Source organism: Rhipicephalus microplus, chromosome 4 (genome assembly GCF_043290135.1).
Source record: "Rhipicephalus microplus isolate Deutch F79 chromosome 4, USDA_Rmic, whole genome shotgun sequence".
Lineage (NCBI taxonomy): Eukaryota > Metazoa > Arthropoda > Arachnida > Ixodida > Ixodidae > Rhipicephalus > Rhipicephalus microplus.
In genome coordinates this window covers 16,697,333-16,720,590 of record NC_134703.1, presented here as the reverse complement: position 1 = coordinate 16,720,590, position 23,258 = coordinate 16,697,333, and the positions used below count along the sequence as shown (strand labels likewise).

The 23,258-nt window shown below is 43.6% G+C and overlaps 1 protein-coding gene across 6 annotated transcripts in view; it reads right to left on the bottom strand.

The window, feature by feature from the left end:
- The window catches only part of LOC119183490 (irregular chiasm C-roughest protein), a 662,802-nt gene that overhangs the window by 207,211 nt on the left and 432,333 nt on the right, over positions 1–23,258 (bottom strand). For all 6 annotated transcript variants that reach the window (XM_075892228.1, XM_075892231.1, XM_075892229.1 and 3 more), the window contains one exon: positions 7,101–7,242. In XM_075892228.1, the coding sequence (XP_075748343.1) occupies positions 7,101–7,149 (49 nt within the window). In that variant the 5' untranslated portion in view covers positions 7,150–7,242. The remainder of the gene's footprint in view (positions 1–7,100; positions 7,243–23,258) is intronic.

The window sequence follows — 23,258 nt, the reverse complement described above, 5'->3', positions numbered from 1 at the left end:
AGCCGTTCCTGCCAGATCGAAGCGAAACTAATCAAAGGAGAGCTATGACTACAGAGATATTACATATGTCACCGTAATCATCAGGGGCCTAAACGCCGATCTTAAGATTTCTCTCACAAGCACGAATGGAGTCAGATTTTTTCAAAATAAACATTCTTTTCTTGATGCGATTGCAGAAGCGTATGCCCCTAGTTTATAAAGCGCTCTCGTGTGAAGACCGTCACAAAAGACGTGTGATACAGAAACGTCCTCCTCGCTATAAGATGCTCGCGGAAGTCATTAAGAGTTGCAGCTCCGATGCAGAAAATGTAGGGCGCCATCAATGAGAGAACACAGCGAGTAATCCGATGCTGCGACGAAAGAACAGAACAAAACAAAAAATACTCGACAATAACTACAGTGAAAGTCATCCCAAGACAGTGAAAATTTTAAGCCAGAATTTTTCTGAACGTGCGCATCTCGACAGGGATGGCGCAGTCAAGACATCTCGTTTCCTCGTGGCAGTGGCCCGGGCATTACGCTGTCTCTTATTTGGGCGAAGATGCCTTCTTCTCGTAAGGCCTTCAACCCCGGCGATGGTTCGACAGGATTTACGAGCTTCAAATTATCTGTTCTCTCGCAAAGCCCCACTTCATCGTCGCAAACGGAAAGAAAAATAATATAGAATGCAGCGCAACGAAAGAAAAAAGAAGACCGGGATGACATGCCACCGTAGAAGATTCGTCGCCTTAAGGCAAACGCCGACACACAGCGAAGAAGTCGCTACAGCGACAGGCGGGGAACAGGATGGCACCGGGTATGGTGTGCGAGATGGGAAGAACTCGCACAACGAGCAGGGCTAGATCACAATGGCATGTGCCACTATTACAGCCTGCGTGTTCATGTTTCTCTTACGACTCAAAAAAAGAGAGAGAAGCTACAGCACGTTGTGTTCTCTATTTGTGTTCTCATATTTTGTTTATCTGTTCCCTTTCATGGCCTGGCGACGTAATACGTCATCACGTCGCCTCTTCTCCGACTGCCGTTTTCTAACTGTATCTGCTTTTCCTGCTTTGCTATATCGGCCTATGTTCCCTGTCTGTGGTGAAATCTGTGCAGTGGTGTTGAAGCTGTGCGGGCTGCGCGTAGAAATAGCCACCAGTAAACAAAAATAAAAATAAAAAGCAGTGTCAAAAGTTCCACAAGGTTCACGCTGCTATCGCTCTCCGCTTTAGACTCTTAGCTGAAATAGTTGAATGCAATGGCACGCAAGATTGGGCTTGAGCCACTCACTCTCTACTTCACACAACGCAGTAAGGGGCACGTTTTTCAGCGACGTGTGTAAAGCTGCGGCCCTATTAGCTTTAGATGGACTCGGGCTCTAACAGTACTGCTTGGATTTAGTAAGACTACGCGGAGGCGCTGTGTTTCATTCCCCCCCCCCCCCTTGCTGAGACAGTCCGAGCGTAGCTCGCGTCTAACACTCTTGCCCTCTTGTTCTCCTGAAAGAATATCCTTCTGCCACCATCGCCAGCTGCTGTTTGTGTGTTTTCTACGTTTTTCCTTCGCCGCGTGCAAGATTCTGCTGTTCTGACACTCCAAGGCGCCCCGCCGCTGCTGGCCCAGCGCTCTACGGCGCCGGCCTCTCCGTCATCGCGATGCCGTCCCGTTTTGTGACACGTCGGCTTTTTGAGTCCCCCACTATCGACTTCTTTTATAAAACCTGCCCCAGTCCACAACTCGAAACCCCCAGTTTTCATTTTGTTGATGAAATACTTCTTTTTTTCCTTTTTCTTTTGCAACTGACTCCATGTATTTTTAGTTGTTTTCTTAGTCACTGAAAAACGTTCCTCCTTCTTACATTTTATTTGTTGCCGTGCCATACACATTGCCGCGTATTTGTCCTCACAGTGTCCATTTTTTTGTTATTGTTGTTGCAAGACTCGCGCGAGTGGCTACTTTCTTTTTCTAGAATCTCGCTTTCCAATCCACATTTCAATTTAAGTCTTTCACTTTATCTCCCATCATATTGAGGGGAGTCTATTATAGTTTGGCTGTCACTGTCATGAACTTTTTTCTTTTAATTTGTACTACTGTTTATGATTGAAAGCAAAGTCAGCCTTATGAAACAGCAGACGCGAAAGCTGAATACGGCCGTTATCTCGAAGCTTAGCTCATATATATATATATATATATATATATATATATATATATATATATATATATATATATATATATATATATATAGTCCAGTAGATCCTCCGTGAGCGGTCACAACGTATATATATATATATATATTAATGAGATCTAACAGACAAGAAATGAACAGGGAAAGTTACTAGAACCAATGGAATGTAAATAAGAAGAAAGAAAAGTGGATGAAAAAATAACCAGCCGTGAGCAGGTTAGATCTGTTAGGTCTGTTAGATCTCATTAATATTGAGTCAAAACACGGAAAAACGAGCCCTTAGGTATATACTTCTTTCCCTTATTTATATTTATTTATATATATATATATATATATATATATATATATATATATATATATATATATATATATGTGTGTGTGTGTGTGTGTGTGTGTGTGTGTGTGTGTGTGTGTGTGTGTGTGTGTGTGTGTGTGTGTGTGTGTGTGTGTGTGTGTGTGTGTGTGTGTGTGTGTGTGTGTGTGTGTGTGTGTGTGTGTGTGTGTGTGTGTGTGTGTGTGTGTGTGTCCTCCAACGGAATGCTTGAGCCCTTTTTGTAAAACACTAGGAAACAAAAAAAAAACTGAGCTGAAAATAGGCTGTGAGACGTTAGGAGCCGATAACCGGCTTCAGGGTAGCAAACAGCCTGGACAAAGCGATCGGTCGAAACCACGCCCCTGGTCTAACGCTCGCATCTGCTACGATGATTCAACCATATTGGTGACCTGGCAGGTTCAACGGGAGAGATTACAACCAAACTATGTAAGGGGTCAGAGTGTGTTTCACTAAGATGCATTGCACAAGTCGGGAGAATTGAGGTCCAATTTCTGGTTGAATATAGATTGTGAAGAAGAGCCGCAAGTGCACGCTTGCATTCCTCTTGGTTTTCACTTGCAGCTCAATATTGCGCCAGAAATGGAAAAAATATATATTTGCAGTGACATGACCATCTTGCCGTTGCCACTAGATCATTTAAACTAAATGATACTAAGGCAAGCATTACGATGCGTTTAGGTATTCTTTTTATTTTGTCTAAGAACACGTGTATGACCTTGCACAGATCTATTGTCCCTTAAAGCACATGGGTTATTTTACGCTAATGTAAAACTAGTTCGCTTACTTTTAAATGATCGCTATATGCAAATTATTGCATATAATATGTAACACAGATATTTACTTTTTATCGTTACATACAGCTAGAGGGCCCGCAATTTCGGCTGAAACGAGAAAGACAGCGAATTCATGAAACCTGGAAATCATTAGCCCAAGGCCACAAAAAAGAAATGGATAAACCAAGATGATTTGGCGAAATGCTTCAGACACAGAAGTCCGCAAAGAAATACAAACAATGTAAAGCAGTGGAAGAGAACGGAACAATGAATGAAAACGGCTTTTCTTTCGAGGCTCGCACGCGGTTGGGCGCTCCTCAATCACCGAGAACGAACAACCGAGTGGCTAATTACTTGTCAAAACGCGCAGTGTTATTTCTCCGCTTTCATCCAAGATATCCGTTATGACCGCCATGCCACGTTCATTTCTTTCTTGTTCGCCTTTTGCTGTTTTGCATAAGCCAGCCTTCCATTTGTGACACAGTCCTTTTCATTTCAAATCGCCCAAAAAAGAAACTAAAAATACACAGCACTGCGCACATCTCTCACAGCCCGTAAACACAGCTGGGTTTCCTTCACTTACAAAAAGAGCGAAGACAAATCGAGCTGCGCATTGTGAAACAACGAGATTGCGCGTGGCAAAACTTGAGCGTTTGTTATTTTTGTTGAGAACATGAGAGAAACATCTGTGACCACCACGGCGGCTTGCGACGTGTTTCTGGCTCTCGCTCGCCGTTCCAAGCGCTGCCCGCGACGCAGCCCAGCAGCCCGGAAATGAATAGCAAAGTTGAGAACAAGTTGAATGAATGATAGAAGCGCTGGGATCGCGGCGTCAATAAAGCTTCCTGTTTTGAAAGCAGCCGGCCGCCTATTTCAGAGACATTATTTGTGACGTTGTCCGTCTCTTGTATATCTGCGCCCATCTGTGTGTGTATGCGGGCATGCCAGTGCCAGAAAATGAGCAGGTGAAATACGAATAGTGCCAGCCGATTAGGCCTGAACAATTTTAATTGGGAGTTTGCAGCAGCTATGCGGATCATGTGTGCAATTAGAAACAGCTGGCAGCCTTCATCCGCACCGCTGCTGTGGATGCCCTTCTAAACCTCTGACATGTTTGTGGGGGTTTCGTGGGTGCACCGCAATTGTGTACATTTGTCGTCCAAAGAACTAGGCTGTCAAATTATGAAGCACAAGTTATGCAATTCAGGATACCATGTCATGGTGGCTTAGCGACATGCTGACCATGAGCAAATGCATAGCTCACGTCGACAGCATTATAACATTCTTTAAAACCCAAATGTTTTTAGGCCCCGCCACGGTGGTCTAGTGGCTAAGGTATTCGGCTGCTGACTAGCAGGTCGCGGGATCGAATTCCGGCTGCGGCGGCTGAATTTCTGATGGAGGCGGAAATGCTGTAGGCCCGTGTGCTCAGATTTGGGCGCACGTTAAAGAACCCCAGGTCGTCGAAATTTCCGGAGCTCTCCACTACGTCGTCTCTTATAATCATATGGCGGTTTTGGGACAATAAGCCCCACATATCAATCAATCAAATGTTTTCTAGGGGCAAAGCTTTCAAGTGTCTAGCCTTGTCTTCCTCTGTCCGGGGGAGATTCTTGGATGTGAGACGCAAGGAAAGGTTGAACAATAGACTAATGTCAGTGATAATTATGCGGTAACAATATGAAACACATAGAAGCAGAAATCCTTTTTAATAGTTGGCGAGCTCAAGGTACACGTTGAGGACCTTCTTCAACCACCACGCAATAAACCTCCGAAATACGCTTGTTATCATTATTTAGTGGTCGCAAACAAATTGGTGTAGACGTGTGCGGAATCCCCGAGCCTCCGTACAGCATACAAGCCCATAATATGGTCTGCCGGCTTCTACCCTTCATCAATATGGCCGGACATCTTATGGAAGTGTGACCGTGGTTAGGTAGACCCCGTCGCAGTTTTTTTTTTTTGCCTTTAGTCAAACACTGTGCCCGTACTTGCAGCAATATATTACAGTAGAAGTATTCAAAGAGGAACTATCAGCCCAATTCAGAGGCTGCACATATTACGAGTGAATTGGGCTGACCAATAGTAGGGGGCACTTTTGTACAAAAAGCTTTGTTAAGTAGATCCAGCAAAGAAACTTGTGTGACCCAATGCGTATGTTCACGGTTAATCAGTATGGTCTTCGAAGTATCTGGGGCGCTTGCATGCCAGATGGAAAGGCAAGACTAAAGAAAGAAGTGACTAGAGTAGAGCAAAAAGGTTAACGACAAGTTAGAATGCTTTCAGGAAGGAAGGTAAGAATGAGTCAGTCGACGCACGTCTTCTTGAACAAGCACCGAACGTCCTTGTTCCACTGCAGTAATGTCGTACAGACATTTTCAAGCAGATGCGACTTGGCGCCACCATACTGCCCTAAAGACCGCTGTACATATGGGAGTGCTGCCTGTGTTCATCCAGGAGATAACGCGGTAGAAGCAGCCGCACCTCCCTTTCAATGGACTCGGGACCTGCCTATGTATACTCGTGAAGCAGACGGGAAATGAGGCGCCCCCTTTCTTCTATGTAAACCTAACATCGCAGGATTAAGCGATTGCTTGTTGGCGTCTACAGGTGATAATAGGTGTCTAAAGGGAGCAAAGCTTCTAAAAAAAAACAGGAAGTTTCGCTGCAGAACTTTGTGATATGGAGTAGCCGAGACAATAGGCACCTCAACCTCTCCACTGTAAAACAGTTAAAACAAAACAAAACAAAACAGGAAGTTTCGGCTATGTTTTTTATGCCGATTTATCATGATCTTGTCGCCAAGTGCATCCTCTAATAGCTTAGGCGTGTACTGACAATATTGCCATTGCAGACAATATAATGCAACATGTTTTATTATATTCTTTTACTGTGATCGATCGGGGTCTCCTTGAGGTATTTTGGGGAGAAAAACAAAGGCGGTATTTTTTAAATACTGATATTTTGATAGGTTGTTTAATAGGCTGTGACAAATTGCATGAGTGAAGAAGGGACAGGTTTTCTGTGAATTAAAAAAGAATAGGCAAGCGTTTGGGGGGGGTGGGGGAGGGTGTACACGTGCGGCGGAGTCCCAGTTGTCGAACCGGTTGTCAGAACTTAACAATGGCCGGTTTGAAATTCCTAGACGGAGGGCATAACTCACGGTGGTTTTTTTTTTGTGTGTATGATAAAATATAGAGTCGTACCTTATTCACAAGTTCAATACACTCAAGCCAGAAGGTATAAACGTTTCTAAATAGACTTTCGAATCAGTTCGGTATGATGCATATACAAAGAAGACGCCCTGCGCAGTGCTCCCTACCGGGCTGCAGTTATTAGGCGCCCCTTCCTTCTAACCACAGCCACCACCAAATCAGTTCTTTTCTAGCCTTTAGGAAAACAAGTCTGCTTGTCTAAACGTTAGCTCAACACCCATGTTTACGGATTTTTCACCGGAAGCTTCCATTTTCTCCTTCCTACCGTTTTTTGGACCATCTTTCATTGGTGACACAAATCATAAAGTGTGCGACAAGGTATATCTGTAACCGCTTGTAGTTTACCCAATCCAAAACGTTTGTGGCATTAGATGTATGATGCAATAAACTTCACCAATCAATTACTTCAATCATTTCTCGAAAAAGTGTTACAAGGCTTTTTTGAATCAAAAGGATGAAGTGAGATGGTTTCTTGAGCCACCGCAAGTCCTCAATTATTGCCAGGGAGCCGAACAGGTGACAACGTTTTCAGTGGGTATAAGTGCGGCGCAACTTGTTTACAGCGTGTTCGCAGCGCAGCGATGCAAGCATGCGAGAGAGCAAGAACTTACCTGAGACACAGACGGGCAGCAGAAACGCAAGACAGGCGAATCCGACCATCTCCGCCACTGAGCTCCTTTCGCGGTTCGCGTGATCTCACTTAGGCTGGACGATCGGGCTCGGTATCTCCTCCTGCGGCGTGGGGTCGCCAGTCTGCAGAGAGAAGCAACGAAGAATGAAAAAAAAAAAACAGGAACAAACCTCGAAAGAGTAAATAAACTAGCCGAAACGAACACTGCCATTCCGCTCATATCATGTATAAATCCAAAAACAAAGAGCGGTGCTCTCCGAATCTACCGGTCTCTTGGACAGATCAAATCATGCTACGTCGGCTACCAAACAGGGCGCCGACACTATAGGGCCTTACAGAGAAAACGGCATGGTGAGCTGGCCCAACTCGTTACCTCCAATGCGCTCGTCAAGCGGCGTGATGGCAGTTCCAAGGGAATCCTCAATAAGGCCCGATCATGGAGGAAAAAGGAAGGGGGGAGGGAGCCAAGAAACGACTTAATCTCGAAAGAAGTAGACGCGATTAGGTCGCCTTTTGGATGGTATTTCTGCCAGCTAGAGTCCTCTATTTATGCAAATTCGCCATAAAAGTCTTTCAAACTTATGCAAATTAGAAAGACGAAGATGGCGAATTCTCAAGGAACATCGGCGCGTCTTGGGGAGTAAGGAGCAGCCATGCATGCACACACGCCGTTGCTTGGTAGTTAGTCTCAAGGGTGGGCGATGCCGAGCCACTTATCGAAGAAGCAATACTGGACGATGTTTCTGCTGAAGTAACAACGCGCTTATAATCAATACTGATTTTCCCGAGGGAGACGAGAGAGCGAATACTGTGAGTAATCAGTGCAGCCATATAGGGTCGCGAAAATTACTGTTTTGCTGATTCCGTGAGATTTTACCAACTGTAGCTTGAAAGATGATGTCATGCTATTCTTTGATAATGCAAGTGAAAGTGAGCGAACATACGTCAAATATAAATAGCTAAGTTTTACTAGAATGGCCGGGGTTGTTGAAACTTTTCTCCTTCTTCTAACGTTTATAAGTGAAGTACTGCTGTTATTTAGGAATGATTCGCGGGAGCAATCTTATTTTTTTAGTTCAGACCAACACTGATCACAAGCAAAAACTTGGAAGTAAATGCAGCATAAGTGCCTGAAATGGTATACACCAACCACGTCGCAACACTAATGCACCACAAATAATAATAATAATAATAATAATAATAATAATAATAATAATAATAATAATAATAATAATAATAATAATAATAATAATAATAATAATAATAATAATAATAATAATAATAATAATAATAATAATAATGATGATGATGATGATGATGATGATGACGATGATGATGATGATGAGTTATTGAGGAAAGAAAAATATGGAAAGATGTAAAAATTATTAGGTGCAACTGTTATACTTCCGAAAACCATGATATGATTATGAGGATGCCGTTTTAGAGACCTGCGCGAAATCCGGCCACCAAGTGATCTGCAATGGGCAATTATAACTACATGAAAACGGCCTCTAGCCTTTCACCAACAAAAAAAAAACTACATCCGCTGGCGAGGACAACAATATAATGAAAATGATGTAAGTACAGTCGGCTAAATCTTTAGCTATCATGCATGAGTGGCTGTTGTTTCTGCGTATCTTTGACATACGACAGAATTAAATTTCAAAAAAAAAAGGTTAGGATAAGTGTATGCCCACAAAGCACAAGTCCACGAAGCAATTTTTTGTAACATCGTCCCATAATATGGTGCTCAGAGACAAAAAAGTAGCCACTGCGCACTATAGTTAATGTTTTGACTCACTGTACACTCTCAGTCAGGTGCCGGATAACGAATGGAACAGAGGTGGCGTGCTCCATACTGACTGAAATCCTGCTTGTTGGGAACCCCTCGAAAAGAAATAGCCGTGACAGTCGCGCGGCGCGGCAGAACTGCCTAGAGCCCAGTGAAAACGGTCGCAAGCGCAGAAGAAGTAAAAAAAAGTAAAAAGGAGAGAGCCGCTGCCTCCGTCTGGCCAGCCCGGCGCATGGAGCCGGTATCATCTGACGCGCACGCGATAACCATGGCTTTTATGCGTCACCGTTTTGTGCCGCTGTCTTGTGGCGATTACTTCCGAATCGCTCGGCGGTGTCAACCAGATGTTCGTGTTTGTGCTATAGCAGCTTGACCGTGTTCTCGACTGAACGTGAACTGCGCTTTGCCACGGTTATAGAAATCTGGGTATACAGCAAGTGCGATCTTTTTGTGAAGGTCTCGGGCCTCGAACGAGCCTGCTGCCGCTACTTCCAAGTCAGATGATACGCACGCTGCGTGCTTGGCGCAGTCCGTAAACCTACCGAACGGTAATTAATGCTTCTGTGTTCCGTTTGCTTGTCCACATCGTCGCTCGGGCGCTTGCGGATGTGGTTCTTCACTGTGTCTCGCGGAGAAAGTACAATAAAAAAAGGAATAAGAAAGGACATTAGGTACAAGAGGCAATTATGCGAGGTGCTTGATGCGTGTGGTAAGACCGCTGTCACGGCTTCTGGATATTAAAAAAAATCCAGCGACCGTGCTACTGTGAAGGCACTACTGACATGCTTCGAATGGCCAAAGGCGTGGCATATGTCTCACAGGCGGGTTTGAAGTACGCCTTTATAGGCTTAGCTTTGATAGAGTGGAACACCCATAAGAATAGTTATGTTCTGCTGTGCACTTAGCAGTTCTTGATTTAAATGCATATTAACTAATTATAACTGTCTACTTTGGTATGCCTCATATGTTAAATATTTGTTTTGTATCGCCTATCCCCAGATTTATTTAGGCTACTCGGCAAAAGTGGCAGTAAGTTTTGAGGGTGAGTAAAGTATATTCGTATAAAAGCAGCTTTCATAAAACATTGATTAGCCAGGTATACCCGCTATCACCTATTCTTCTTTTGCCTTGCATTAGGACTTTGTAAAAAATATGAACTAGCCAACCTGCACTGCTTTTTTTCGTTGCCTTTGTTATCTAAATATAACAAGGACAACAGGGTACTCACTACTTTACTCACTAAGTGCAAAACTCGTAATGAAATCTCAGCGAGCAACATCTGAACTTTAATTTCATTATGTGTCTTTGAAAAAAAAAGAAATGCGGAGTAAAAACGTCGAGCCAGATTTTTCAGTGAAACATTCGACATAATAATGCTGTTCTCTTAGTGGATTTATTTGTTTGATACTCTTTTCAGGAAGACTCTTCTGGCAAAACAGCAAGTGTTACTAGCTTACCTGGTTTTCTTTTCAGGATGATTTATGACGGTCACATATTCATGTGCCTTACGGCATACTTTATTCAGGATATCATAAATCTTCACGTATTAGGGATAACACTGGGACTATCACAGTTCCAGTTACTGTTCTCAGCCTAATATAGGACAACAAACAACATTCTTTTTATCAGTTGTCAAGCTATGGCATTTGTCATGTATTAAAAAAATACTTCCGCATGCACAACAGCTAACTGATACACTGGTCTGTTAGTTTTATTGCTCGCGTTCTACAAGTCAAGTTCACAGATGATTTGTCGAATGCACTGCTCTAAAACAATAAACGGAATGTGGCGAGACAGAGAGTGATCAATATAAAAAAGGGGTAGGTTGATGTTTTATTAGTGGTTGCGGAATCGCATGACGAACTTGAACAACAGGGTGCAGAAGTCAGCCGGAGAGCGTAAGCGACTGACATTTTCTCACTCATGAATATCCGCTATAGTTCTCGTATTCTTACACAGCAATTGCAACATTCAACTACGATCAAACCAAACCATTACGTGTGTACTGCTGTGCAAATAACGTACCAGCTTTGAAAAAAAATCCTGATTATACAGAAAGCAGCTGTCTCTTATTGAGGCATGCATTAACGATAACTTATATTCTGATTCGTTCTGCACCATCTCCTGACCCAAACTGCACGCAGATGTTCGCAAAAGATATGTGTAAAAGTATTAACTATTAATTTGGAGGGAGACCTGTCTGTTGCTAATTTGTCGGCGTCATCCTTCACCTTGGTGAACACTGAGGCATTCGCTTGAACTGCGGTGCCATGCTGAATAAAGGTAAGTATAGCCACTGCCCATATATACACGCAAGTTTAAGATTGAAAAAAAGAACGCCAATATCGCGAATTTGTACGCACATAAGCTACTGTGAAAACGGATGATCGTCGAAATGCTAAAACGGTGCAGCAGGCCAAGGGTGCAGCTCGCGACAATTCACGCGCATGAAATGCAAATGTTAGTGGAGGCACGCTGTAATACTCTAATGTAACGTTAACGTCGAACAACTCGAACAAAAATCATCGAACAAAAAATCATCGAACAAATGAGATTGGGCTGCTGTCATTGGCACGCGCGTACATCGCGAAACCAATTGCTCACAGCACACGCACAATGGGAGAAACATACGTGGGTTTCTAAAGCTGAGGGTGTCCTGGTCACCCTGGTATCTGCCAGTTTTTGGTGAGCGAAATATCCACGGTTTACAGAGAAGCACTAAAACGACGCGCAAGCACGCGTTAATCGTTCTTGCGTCACGATGCACCGCGAACCGAAACCGAAGGCGCTTACTGTGGTTGTCTCCATTTCATGAAGCCCAGCACACAGTTCACTGACCTAATCCAATCCCGAAAACAAGCATGTGACACAAAAAGAGAAGTTCAACGTTCCGCCGATGGTTTGCAAACCACATGTTAGGTAGATATATGCCTCAGAAAAAAGTACGAGGGTTTATTTGGTGGCGCTGTGGTGCAACGGTAAGGTGCATGCATGCGGTCCTGAGTTCAGTTCCAGTGCTGTGTGATTTGTATATGAATGCCGCAGATTTGAAAGAATATGGTAATATCCGTTTTCTTATTACTTGTAAAACAATCAGCACAGACAAATTCGGGGGGCAGCACACTGAAAGCATAAATATTAAAGTTTTTCCTCCACAACCTCGTTAGGGCTGCCTATATATACAGACGGGCCGCCTACGGGCTGTCACGCTTACGGCAGGCCGTATCTTGTCAAGGAAAATTTGCCGTAAATTTCCGGCTAATCTTTGTCACGGCTATTCTGAAAGCCACTTGGAATATGCCTGCTTCCTCTGAGACACGGCCATGGAGCCGCGTAACGAATTGAATCGAAGGGGCCTTAACTTCACCAGATTTCCTCTCGGCAGGCGTGTATTTTAGCCAGGATTTGACTAAGAGTGCACATATCGGTGGCGTAGATTAGCTAGAGAAGTCATTGCTGCTACAGAGCATGTACGGAGTCAAACCCTTCCTCCATTATGGAAATGTGAGGACGTAAATAAAGATTCACCAAACAAAACTTGTTTAAACGAGTGTATAATGCACAGATAACCTTCTTGCAGCTTTTTAAACACGTGTGTTTACTTGCATAATTGGTTAGGTGAAAATAAACGGCCTCTTGTGCAGAAATACTGCGATGGCAAGTCATCATTTGAATAGGAACAACACCGAAGTCATTATGTTCCATCAAGTATACACAGAAACGTTAGCTGTTAGATTATAGTTGTCCAGGAACATCAAATTGACAACGGCATGAATAGAGGCGTACCTGCGCTACACAAAAGACATAATAATAGTATGCAGTGGTTGCAAATAGTAATCGGAACATTCGAATGACAGTACGGGCAGACAAAGACTGAGGGTAGGAAAACTATTCGGTTAGTCTTATCCAACTTTAACGTATTTTCCCACGCACTATAATCATGCAGGTTTGCATTCCGAGGCTGAGTTCACAGTCGCTCTTTTTTATTGCAAATTACAATTTCCACTGTCCAAATATCTTTACTAATACTTTCAACATAAGGACCCGCAAACTTTTTTTTTTGTTCTTCACATACTTGCATGACCGTAGCTTTCTGACAAGGCAGTGACTATAATGACGGGACCCGTCAACGCAGTACTATGTCGTTAGAGTGAGGAACCCGTCAGCGTAGTGTAATCATGATTACGGTGACGGGACCCGTCACCTTATAGTGAAATTGTAACAGTGACAGGGCCCGTCATAAAAGCGATGCAGCTATAGTGACGGGCCCCGTCGCCGTAAAGCAATGACTTCAGTGAGGGGCCCTTCACCGTAAGGTAATGGTAAAAATTATAGGGGGGGGGGGGGGACGTTGCCATAAATTTGTAGTCATTTTAGATGCCAGCGCCCAACTGTTCTGGAGGTGCAATGAGTTGACGCGCAGTTCGGGATGCGAGCGTGCCATAGGTCGTTAGTTCAATTAGCATTTTGTTTTTTTTTTCTGTAGTAATGCGTTAATATTGATGTTACTGCTTTTAAAGAGTCGTAATTTCGCTTTCTCGCAAGAAAATCACGTCGCTGTTTGTGCCGGCTGTCAGCCTTGCCGCGTTGATTTTTTGAGGCGCAGTGTGTTTACGTTGTTGGTGTGTGACTTCAGTTTGAGTCGCGCTGACGAACTTAACTTTTCTCTTTTTTTCTGCGTTCAACATTATATCGAGTAATGTTTCCTGTTTTAAAGGCAGCATCCTGCAGTAGAACGATAGGAGGAGCCGGATCCTGGACGATCAGCTGAGCCGAGATGGTCGCTGACTGACCCGGCTCGCTGAACGGCAGCTGCTGCAAAGCCCTCGTCTGAGCTCTCTCTCTCTCTCTATCTCCCCCCCCCCCCGGCCCGTGAAATTCACTGCAGTACCGCAATTGTAGCGAGTTTTCACCGCCTTCACTGAACACGCATGCAGAGACGCTATACCACATCGAGGCAATTAATACAGCACCTTGATACTGTAATTATGAGGTGGCCCATTTTAGCAACACTGCCTACAGGGACGGGCCTCGACATAGTGCTGCTGTTGCTGTCTTACTGAAGTTATGGTAGAATTTTTTTCACTTATTTTTAGTGCTGCGTTAGGTGACTCTGTTCAAGCTCCCTACGGCTACCTTCCCTCACCGTAGAATACATCGACGCTGCTAGATGCACGTTCTTTCTTGCGAATTCGTTTCCTCGACCCGGTCACATCTTGTGGTTCACCAAAGCCATTCAAACAGAAATTCGAACTGATGACCTGCACCACGACCATTTTCACAAGTGCGCGTCAAGCCACTACGCCACCAGTACAGCTAGACAGTGGCGCCTAAAACGACTAAAAATTTACGGCAACGCCCCCCCTCCTTATTTTCACCATTACACTATGGTGACAGGCCCCCTCACCATAGTCATTGCTTTATGATGATGGGGCCGTCACTAAAGCTACATCACTATTATGACGAGCCCCGTCGCTGTTACGACTTACCTACATGACGGGTCCCGTCACCGTAATAACATTTACACGAAGCTGACGGGCCCACTCACATTAACGATAGTATTGAGTGGACGGGCCCCGTCACTATAGTCACGGTCTAGAAAAAAATGTATTTATAGCCTTCAATTAGTTACTTGCCGTCGCGACAGATGACGTTTCTGTGTAAACGCTGGTCACTGGCATAATGGATAGTGGTTCTATGTAGTACCAATATCTAAGTGTTTTATGCAAGAGAAAAACTTACGAACGCCGGTTATGCCCCGCATTACACACCCCTTGCCACGCAGGAATATTTTGATTGGTATGTGTTGTTTCACGTCCCAAAACCACTATATGATTATGAGAGACGCCGTAGTGGAGGGCTCCGAAATTCATGACCATTTGGGGTTCTTTAACGTGCACCCAAATCTGAGCACACGGGCCTGCAGCATTTTCGCCTCTATTGAAAATGCAGCCGTTGCAGCCGGGATTCGATCCCGCGACCTGCGGGTCAGCAGCCGAGTACATTAGCTGCTGGACTACAGCAGCAGGGCATGCAAGGATATTTTAGGAAAACTTTATGTTTAGGATACAAGTCATTTTGAACGCTTTCAATCCTATATATAGTTAATTGTAGCAACGTAGCCATGACAGTAGGGGCAGCGCAAGTGGTTAGCAGGACCTATAAAAAAGAGAGAACACCTGTGGAATTACTAAAGTAAATCTATCTATCTATCTATCTATCTATCTATCTATCTATCTATCTATCTATCTATCTATCTATCTATCTATCTATCTATCTATCTATCTATCTAAACGGAAAAGAACACGTACGGGAAGGAAAAAGGCCCTAATCATTTATTTTAAAACATGCAGCACACATTTCCTGTACCCTGAAAAAATTTCGATTTGGTCTGTCGTAGGTGCTCACAACATACTTCACACGCAATACGTTTGATTAAATCCTTCTATTAGGACAGCTATGTGGAGATAAAAGAAATATGCACAACCGTAATATCGTAGAAAGCGAAGTGTGTTATATAGCGCGTATTGTTTCATTCTGGTCCTTATAAAAGCTGAAAGAATATTTTTCAAAATGAATAACCAAAAAGTAATGTCACATGCATTCGTGCATATTCCGCTCAAGTGAAGTACCTTGAATTATTTGCAGTCATGTAAGTAAAACATTCACAAAAGATATATTAGTTTTTCGAGGAGAAATGTAAAGCTGTAGCACGAAAAGTAAAATTGAAATACGCGCGTGTTTTTATTTAATGCTGTGTAATGACCTAAATCAAAAAGGAAATGTTCCGCTCTTCAAACCATGTCTCTAGGGACGGAAACAGGCGAGTATTTTTCGCCGGAAGCATTGTCTCTCCAGGGGCCTTTGCCGAAACTTTCACGTGCGTTAATGAATATGAATGATTTCACCCAGACACGTGGATAGTTTCTTTTTGGTGTAGAAGAATTCGGCACATCATAAGAGAGTGAATTTCGCTTTACTCCCGTCCTTTTTTCTCGTTTTATTTGATCATGCGGGAAAAAATTCCTTGCGGCCGTGCTTGAGAAGGTTTTCAGATTTATCGGATCAGAAAAGGCAGCAAGAGGACGAGTTGGTAATTTTAGAAAATTCTGTTTTGCAGTCCAGTCAGAATTTCTTTTACAGATAGTCACACAATCTAAACGACATATTCGTCATGGTATATGTAACTCGCAGACAACAGTAAAGAAAACGTCACTTTGTGCAATAGTTTTCGAGAATAATAAGAAATAATGAAAAATGAAAGAGCTGGCATTTTTTCTGTATTAAAATGCCATGCCGAACATATGGCAGATGTCTATACTCCAGTATATTTCTATTTTAAAGCTCCCATTTTATAAGTGTTTTAATCAAATGAATTGACAGCATATGTTTTGTTATCCTGGTGTCACACGGGCACTTTTAATGCGATAAGGGTGATCCGTATCAGTTTTCTTGATCGTGATGAACTTTACGGCCGCTGCTACACTGACCAAGCTAATCCGATTCAAGCTTGGATCAGATGACATACGCCAGGAGGCACTTGTGTGCCGCGAAACATGTCGTTGACAAAATTAAGCACATGACATTTCAACAGAGCCATTTATCAGCAATATGTTATACGTGCAAGGAGCGTTCAAACATCAAAAACTTTGCGTGCCACTACAAAAGTAATTTTCTAAGTCCGTCATTCGGTAGAGTTTTCTTTGCGCTTATCGTTATTGCTGTGAGAGAATCTTAATCTTCGCTTTTATTTTTGATGGCACCTCCTCGTACCCGTCCAGTTGCAGCGAAACGGCAATCTCGCTGTACGCGCCACAGTTCCACTTCTGGCGCCTCAAATCTCCTAGTAGCTCCTGCCAGCGGTCAATTACTGTAAAGGCCTCTTCATTCCACCACGAAGTGCGCGTGTGTTGCGACGTTGTTGAGAGGCTTGCGACAGTCATAATCAGTTTGCTTCGAAGTGCTCCAACTGTTGGGACGGTGCGAGAGTTGAACTTGTCTTCATATCGTCTGCTTCTCCCATAACTACGTGCGGTCAATACGAATCCTAAAATATGCATATTTGCAGATATTTTTCTAATGAAAAATTTCTTTTATTAATAAATATCTAGCTTTTTACATCTGTTTGTACAGAACTATGCCTGATTTTCTTGTTTCTCTTGCTTTCAACAAGCCAGGCTAGGGGTTGCAGACGATACGAAATCGTGATCTCTCAGGCAGATTGCGATGCATGGATCGCGATAGTATTTATTTCGATCGGGCCTGATCGCGATTAAAAGTGACCTGACATTGTAACATCACTGAATCCGAATCGCCACTGATCGCGATTAAAAATGCCCGTGTGACACCAGTATCAGTCACATGGTTGAAAACTATTTTTTTAAAAGAACGCATAACACTATAAGACTAATGGGTGACAAAGCACGTGACAACGGCAAACGTTGAACCTTCAATTTCGGTTTTATTCGAGGACCTGTTTCGTTAAGGAGTAAGCCACCTGAAAGATGGCTTTAATAGATTACCTGGAAAAGCCCACGCTGACAGGTTTTATTTCTTTTATTGAAATTGCAAAATTATGTCGCTCCTTAGGTCACCGCATACTATGTCTGCTTGTCTGTTCTTTTTCGTGATTCCATACAGATCTTCGCTAAAATGAGATTGTCGGATAATTTACGTACCCTTCCTATAAAATTTACCATTGTACTGTATAGCCTAAAAAAAACAGACGAAAATGAACGCAGTAAAAGACACGGGGTGCATATAAGATTCTTTGTGCTAATGTACATTGTCACTGCTGTTGAACTTTCTGTATAATAGTGGTGAAGGAAACAGCATAATTTAAACAGAGGGCCACTTTCGCCCTTATGAGTGAGGTGCCAAACCTTCAGGCCTAAATTTTTTATCAACTAGTAAAGGTTGAAATAAGTAAGCATAGCCGATATTTTTTACTTCTTCTGGGGACTCTACTGCGCTGAGGCATGGCTACAGCTCAACCCCCTTTTGGTCACGCAATACTTATTTTAAAATTTTATTTTTCCTTCGCACCATAGTACACTGGAATAAGCTGACTGGATTGCCTCAGCACAATCAGCGGCATTGTTTTCATTATAATTAGAAGCTATACCTATTAGTTGAATTCTATTTCATTTTGTTTCTGTGCCATTGTATAGTATTGTGTTTCATTCGCTCTGTAGGCTATATGTACTGACGTTTGTTATAACACCAAGATTGCCGGTTGAAAGCACCGAAGGGTGATTGAAATAAGCGTAAATAAATAAATTTAACACTAATTTGCACGTCCACCTGTTCGCGAACATATCGTACGAAAATAATACCAATATATCCTTGTACACAATCTCTTCTTATAAAAAAAAGGTTTCATTGTGTTTTGGGTGCATCATAGGTTCAATTGAAAGAGCTCTGAAAGAGCTCTGGCAACAATGAATGGAGAATAGTTTATGTACAGCGTAGAGACAGTGTCCGCAGAGCGGGAAATACAAACAGACAAGGCTAAAAATAAATCATGAAGAAGTGGGCCATTGCGCAAACTAAGGGAGGCTGTGAAACACAGCAGCAAGGGCACGCCAGATCCTTGCTCAGCAGGTTACGGTGTATTCCTTGACCAGGCATTCGTTAGGCGGAAGCGGCTAATGGTGGCCAGTCTACCGTGTCTTGGTCAAGGAAACACGACTAAGGCGGGAAACGCGTCTGGCAGGCTCTTCAGCACACTCGCTATAAGACACATCTTAGAACCGCAGATCTGGCGAGTTTGTTTACCGGCTGTCTTAAGTGAGACTGAGGCAATTGTGTGACGATAGCTGTTTTTGGAGGGGGAGAAAGTTTCCACCTAAGGTAGTCGTAATCGTATAAGTTTCATAAAAGAAGCTTGTGATCATGCGCATATAGGATTCACTACTTCACACTATACGCCCATATATTCGAAACACGGTAAGCAAACGCAACTGCAGTGAACATACAACGAGACCAGTCACAGTCTAAAATTTGCAATTGCCACAATTCTGAACTCTACACGGTAGATCGAACTGGGGATTACAGCTGACCATCAAAATGTACTGTGATTACTGGACACATGACGCATTAAGTACCCATGTGCCACAAGGAGTACTTATCTCTATGAAATGAAAAAAGCGTAGAATTGTGAGCTCGTCCCGTCAGCCAGAAGTTGTGTGGCCCTTGGTCAAGACGTGAAACAAACCAAGAGTGAATTGCCGTTCAGCCTTCCACTTACCTACTCCTTAGTGCTACCTTAAGCCTTGTCTTATAACACCCACGAACGAGAACTGTCTTATTCCATTTCATTCAAACGGGCTGCTTCTCTCTCAAGTTCGCAAGCATTCTAATGGCTTATTACAGTTAACATTTACGTATGTTTATTACGTCCCACAATATATGGGGGTATTTTGCTTAAAATATTTTTTCTCTTGAAATTTCTAACAGTACACCGTGCGTACAGCGCAGCTGTCTCGAAACGACCACGCACCTTCCCTGCTGTAAGGGTGGCAATTATGGCTTGTTGGTATGGTAGCATGATAATTTATGGTATCGAAGACTAAGGACACGAATAAAAGAAGGCACGTAGCACTTTGTTGTCTTGAATGTGCCTTCTTTTGCCCGTGTCCTTAATCAGCGCTACCATGAGTCAACATGTCTTCTCTGCGAGTGCCCCCGTCTTTAAGCAGCCCAAGAATAAGCCACCTCGGCTGATCCAGGCTAGTTGGACGAGCGCCTCCTCTCTGAAAGCAGGATTCTTGTCCCACTGGCCACCAGAATTAAGCAGACATTACCACGAGTCGTCAGAAATGTTTATGTGTGGGTTTTAACTTCCACAAAACGACCATATGATTATGAGAGACGCCGTAGTAGAGGGCTCCGGAAATTTCGACCACCTTGGGCTCTTTATCGTGCACGTGAATCTGAGCACACGGGCTTACAACATTTCCGCCTCCATTGGAAATGCAGCCGCTGCAGCCGGGATTTCATCCTGCGACCTGCGGGTCAGCAGCCGAGTACTTAGCCACGAGACCACGGCGGCGGGGCAAACGCCCCCTTTCTTAAGAGGCACTGCATTGAACGACGCATCGTGAGTATGCATCGAGGATGTTTCACCTCTTAAGTGGGGACTCTCAAGTTACGAGAACTTTGTGTTGATTATCTCCTTTATTGTTTTCTCATCTGCACGATTACTATAGAGCAAACTGACAATAAGCTCTGGGACAGTCTCCTTCTCTCTATATATCGTTCACCCACCCCTCTCTCTTTCCGTTGGCGTATGATTTGCCAATAACGGAACATATCAGCACACAAGAGCGACGCAAGTAGCATGATATATAGAAACCAACTTCTTTTCTCATTTCGTCGCCACACCTCCTGACATGTGGACGATAGGGCATTTCTTTACCTCGTGCTCGCGTGTTATTTCTTCCTAAAGAGGGTCATCCGGCTACGGCGTACTTGCACTTGTTTCTCGACTTCACAAATAGAGCATTTCTGCAGAAATATTTCTTCTTAATTGTGGTGCTTTTGCAGACATCGTTTGCGTACTTGCGTTACGCGACATGCTAGTGTCGGATTTACATGGTATGTTAATCTTTATTGCAGCGACATTGTGACAGGCCTCATCCCCTCAACTCACCTTAGCGACAACATCAGAGAAGATCAAAATTTTGATACGAGACAAAAAGGCACTACGGATGGAAAACTCTTTTTGTAGAGGAACCACGTCTTCCCCTTTTATATCGTTTTCTGAAGAGCCATCTCTTTCATTAGGACAATTAATATATACGCTTTCCTTGCCTCATGTTGCATTAGGTCGTGCTGTATATCGATACTGGCGCCCATTTAGGGAGGACCACTGATTATGAACATATGCTTTTTGTAACGATCGGCTGACAGCGTATATGTATGCTACGCGCCCTTTATATTTTATTGTCAGCAGTGAGTGTGGCGCAGTTTTTAGTAGAAAGATTACGACATGTTCTGTCTTACCTTCGTCCATTACCTATGGTTGCTCATATGATCATTAATTATATTGTCTGGACTAATCTACAGTGTGAGCTTCATTATACTTAGACCGGCAACGTCTCTAAACGTGTTTCTCTCTGTACGTTTTCATTCCTCCACGTTGCCTCTCTGTGTCATTCATACTGCGTCGTAGTTCCAGTCGTGCCCGTGCAGAACCCTCTCGGATCCATCCCTGATCATCCTCAGTGTTGAGATAAAACATGATTTTGTTTAGAAATGGAGCCACATTTTGATACAGTCTAGAAGCAAAATCATCTTCACACATACGTGCACAAGGATCTATCTACGTCGTTTTACACCGGAGGTTTGCATTTAAGTTAACGATACTGAAATACGGCTGATTGGTAAGTTTTTATTCTAAACACCTGAAACCAAACAACCAACATTTCATAACTCTAAAAATAGTTCTGGTGGCTTCACGTCTCAAAACAATGGTATCAATAAGAGAGGTGCCGTAGAGGAGTGCGGCGGAAATTTCAACGTACCGGGGCTCTTTAACATGTAGCTGAGCGCACACGTATCTACCATTCCACCTTCATTCAAATGCTGCTATCATGATGGGGATTTGATGCTGCGACCTTCCGGTCAACAGACAAACGTCATGACCACTATACCCTTCCGCAAAGTTACGTTCCCTAACTCTGTGTCTGCCACACCGGGAAAAAACATTGGCATTAGGACTGCAGAATCAGGTTTGTTGAAGGCGCAAAAACAAACGAAAACATGTAATGATGGAGGCTGGTCGAGTGACACAAAATAGCGGCAGGCCACCCATCGCCATTCCGCAGTGGATGAACCTCTGAGTGGGCCGCGGATGGCCACGCTTCACCTACGGCAACCCTACGTCGCTCTTTGCAGCCCCTATTCCTTCGGCACTCCTCATGGCCTTTCTCATTCTCCGCTGCACGGCAACGGTGGCTACCGCGGGGTCCCCGCAAATGGACCCGGACCTCTGTGTCTGCTTTCGAAGTAATGAAGATTTATCCACGGCCGGCTCCCGCAGCCAAATTTATCAAGTGGCCGCACAGCGCGCGAGGGCCAACAGCCCCGCTCTCGGCCCGCTGCCGTCCACAAAACACCGCTCGCCACCGCTCGGCCCGTTGCGGCCATTCGTTTTATTTTGCTACATTGGTTACTTTGGACCCTTCGTTCCCCGGTTTGGCCTCCACAGTTGCTGTGAACACTGCCTCCTCTTCTGTTCTTACTCTCTAGACTCGCCCAGGTGCAATGACAAAAAAAAACGGTCCTCCTTTTTGTGAAGCTTCTTACTCGCTTGTGTGGATCATTTCTCCGCACGCGATGGTAGAGCCATCGCGTTACGCACTTCGAGAAAGAAAAGAAAGGCGTCTTTGTGTCCTATATGGCAGCTGTGTGTAGCACTACGGTCTAAAAGTCCGCAATTTTCTTTAACATCAGATTCCTATACATGCCAAGCTATGCGTTACGCACTTGTTGGTAGCACATCTTCAGTAGGATTATTTCTAGCACACATACGCGACAGGACGAAATACAGACAAACAGCGCACGTCATGTTCCTTTACTTCACCCTGTCGTGTATGTGCGCTATACAAGGAAACCAATGGTTGCCACTCAATCCTACCAAGATTTGACCGCATGCACAAGGGGGTACGGAAAGAAGTGCGAATAGCACGGCATGGCGTTTTCTTCAGTGTGCTGACTTTGTGGGCAATGAAAAGATGTTAGATGGTCCTTGATTGTGTCATGGGTGACTCTAGCGTGTTTTTATTACCATCCATGCTGCAAGCGCTTGAAAATGAATGAAAAACAACAGAGAATGTATATGTTCACGTTTCTCCCTTTCCATCTTATCTCCACTGTTAATTTGTTACTTGCCGCTGTTAATTTGTTACTGTCATGCTACATAGCAAGACCAACCAATAAATGTGGCACAATTGAAGTTTTGCTCGACTAGTTATCCAAGTTATTTAAGGTTAACGTAAATAACTTGTGAAGTTCAAGAGGATTAGTCACGCAGAAGTTATACAAGCTCGCTGCAAGCGCCGAGCAACAAGCATAAAGGTAAGGCCACTTGACCATAAAAATTCAGATGTTCCTTAACATTTGGAAGCTTCATTACAACCGGGACCACTGCAGAGCACCAGAACCAGCAAAATTATTGTTTCCTGCAAAACAGTATAACCAAGCTCAAGTTGACAATAATTATGAGAGGATTAGCTCACACTGATGTTTCTAATGCGCCGATTGTCATTAATTGAGAAACACGTCTGCCAACGACAGGTACCACCACACCACGTGGTACAATGTTTCACCATGATAGTCTGA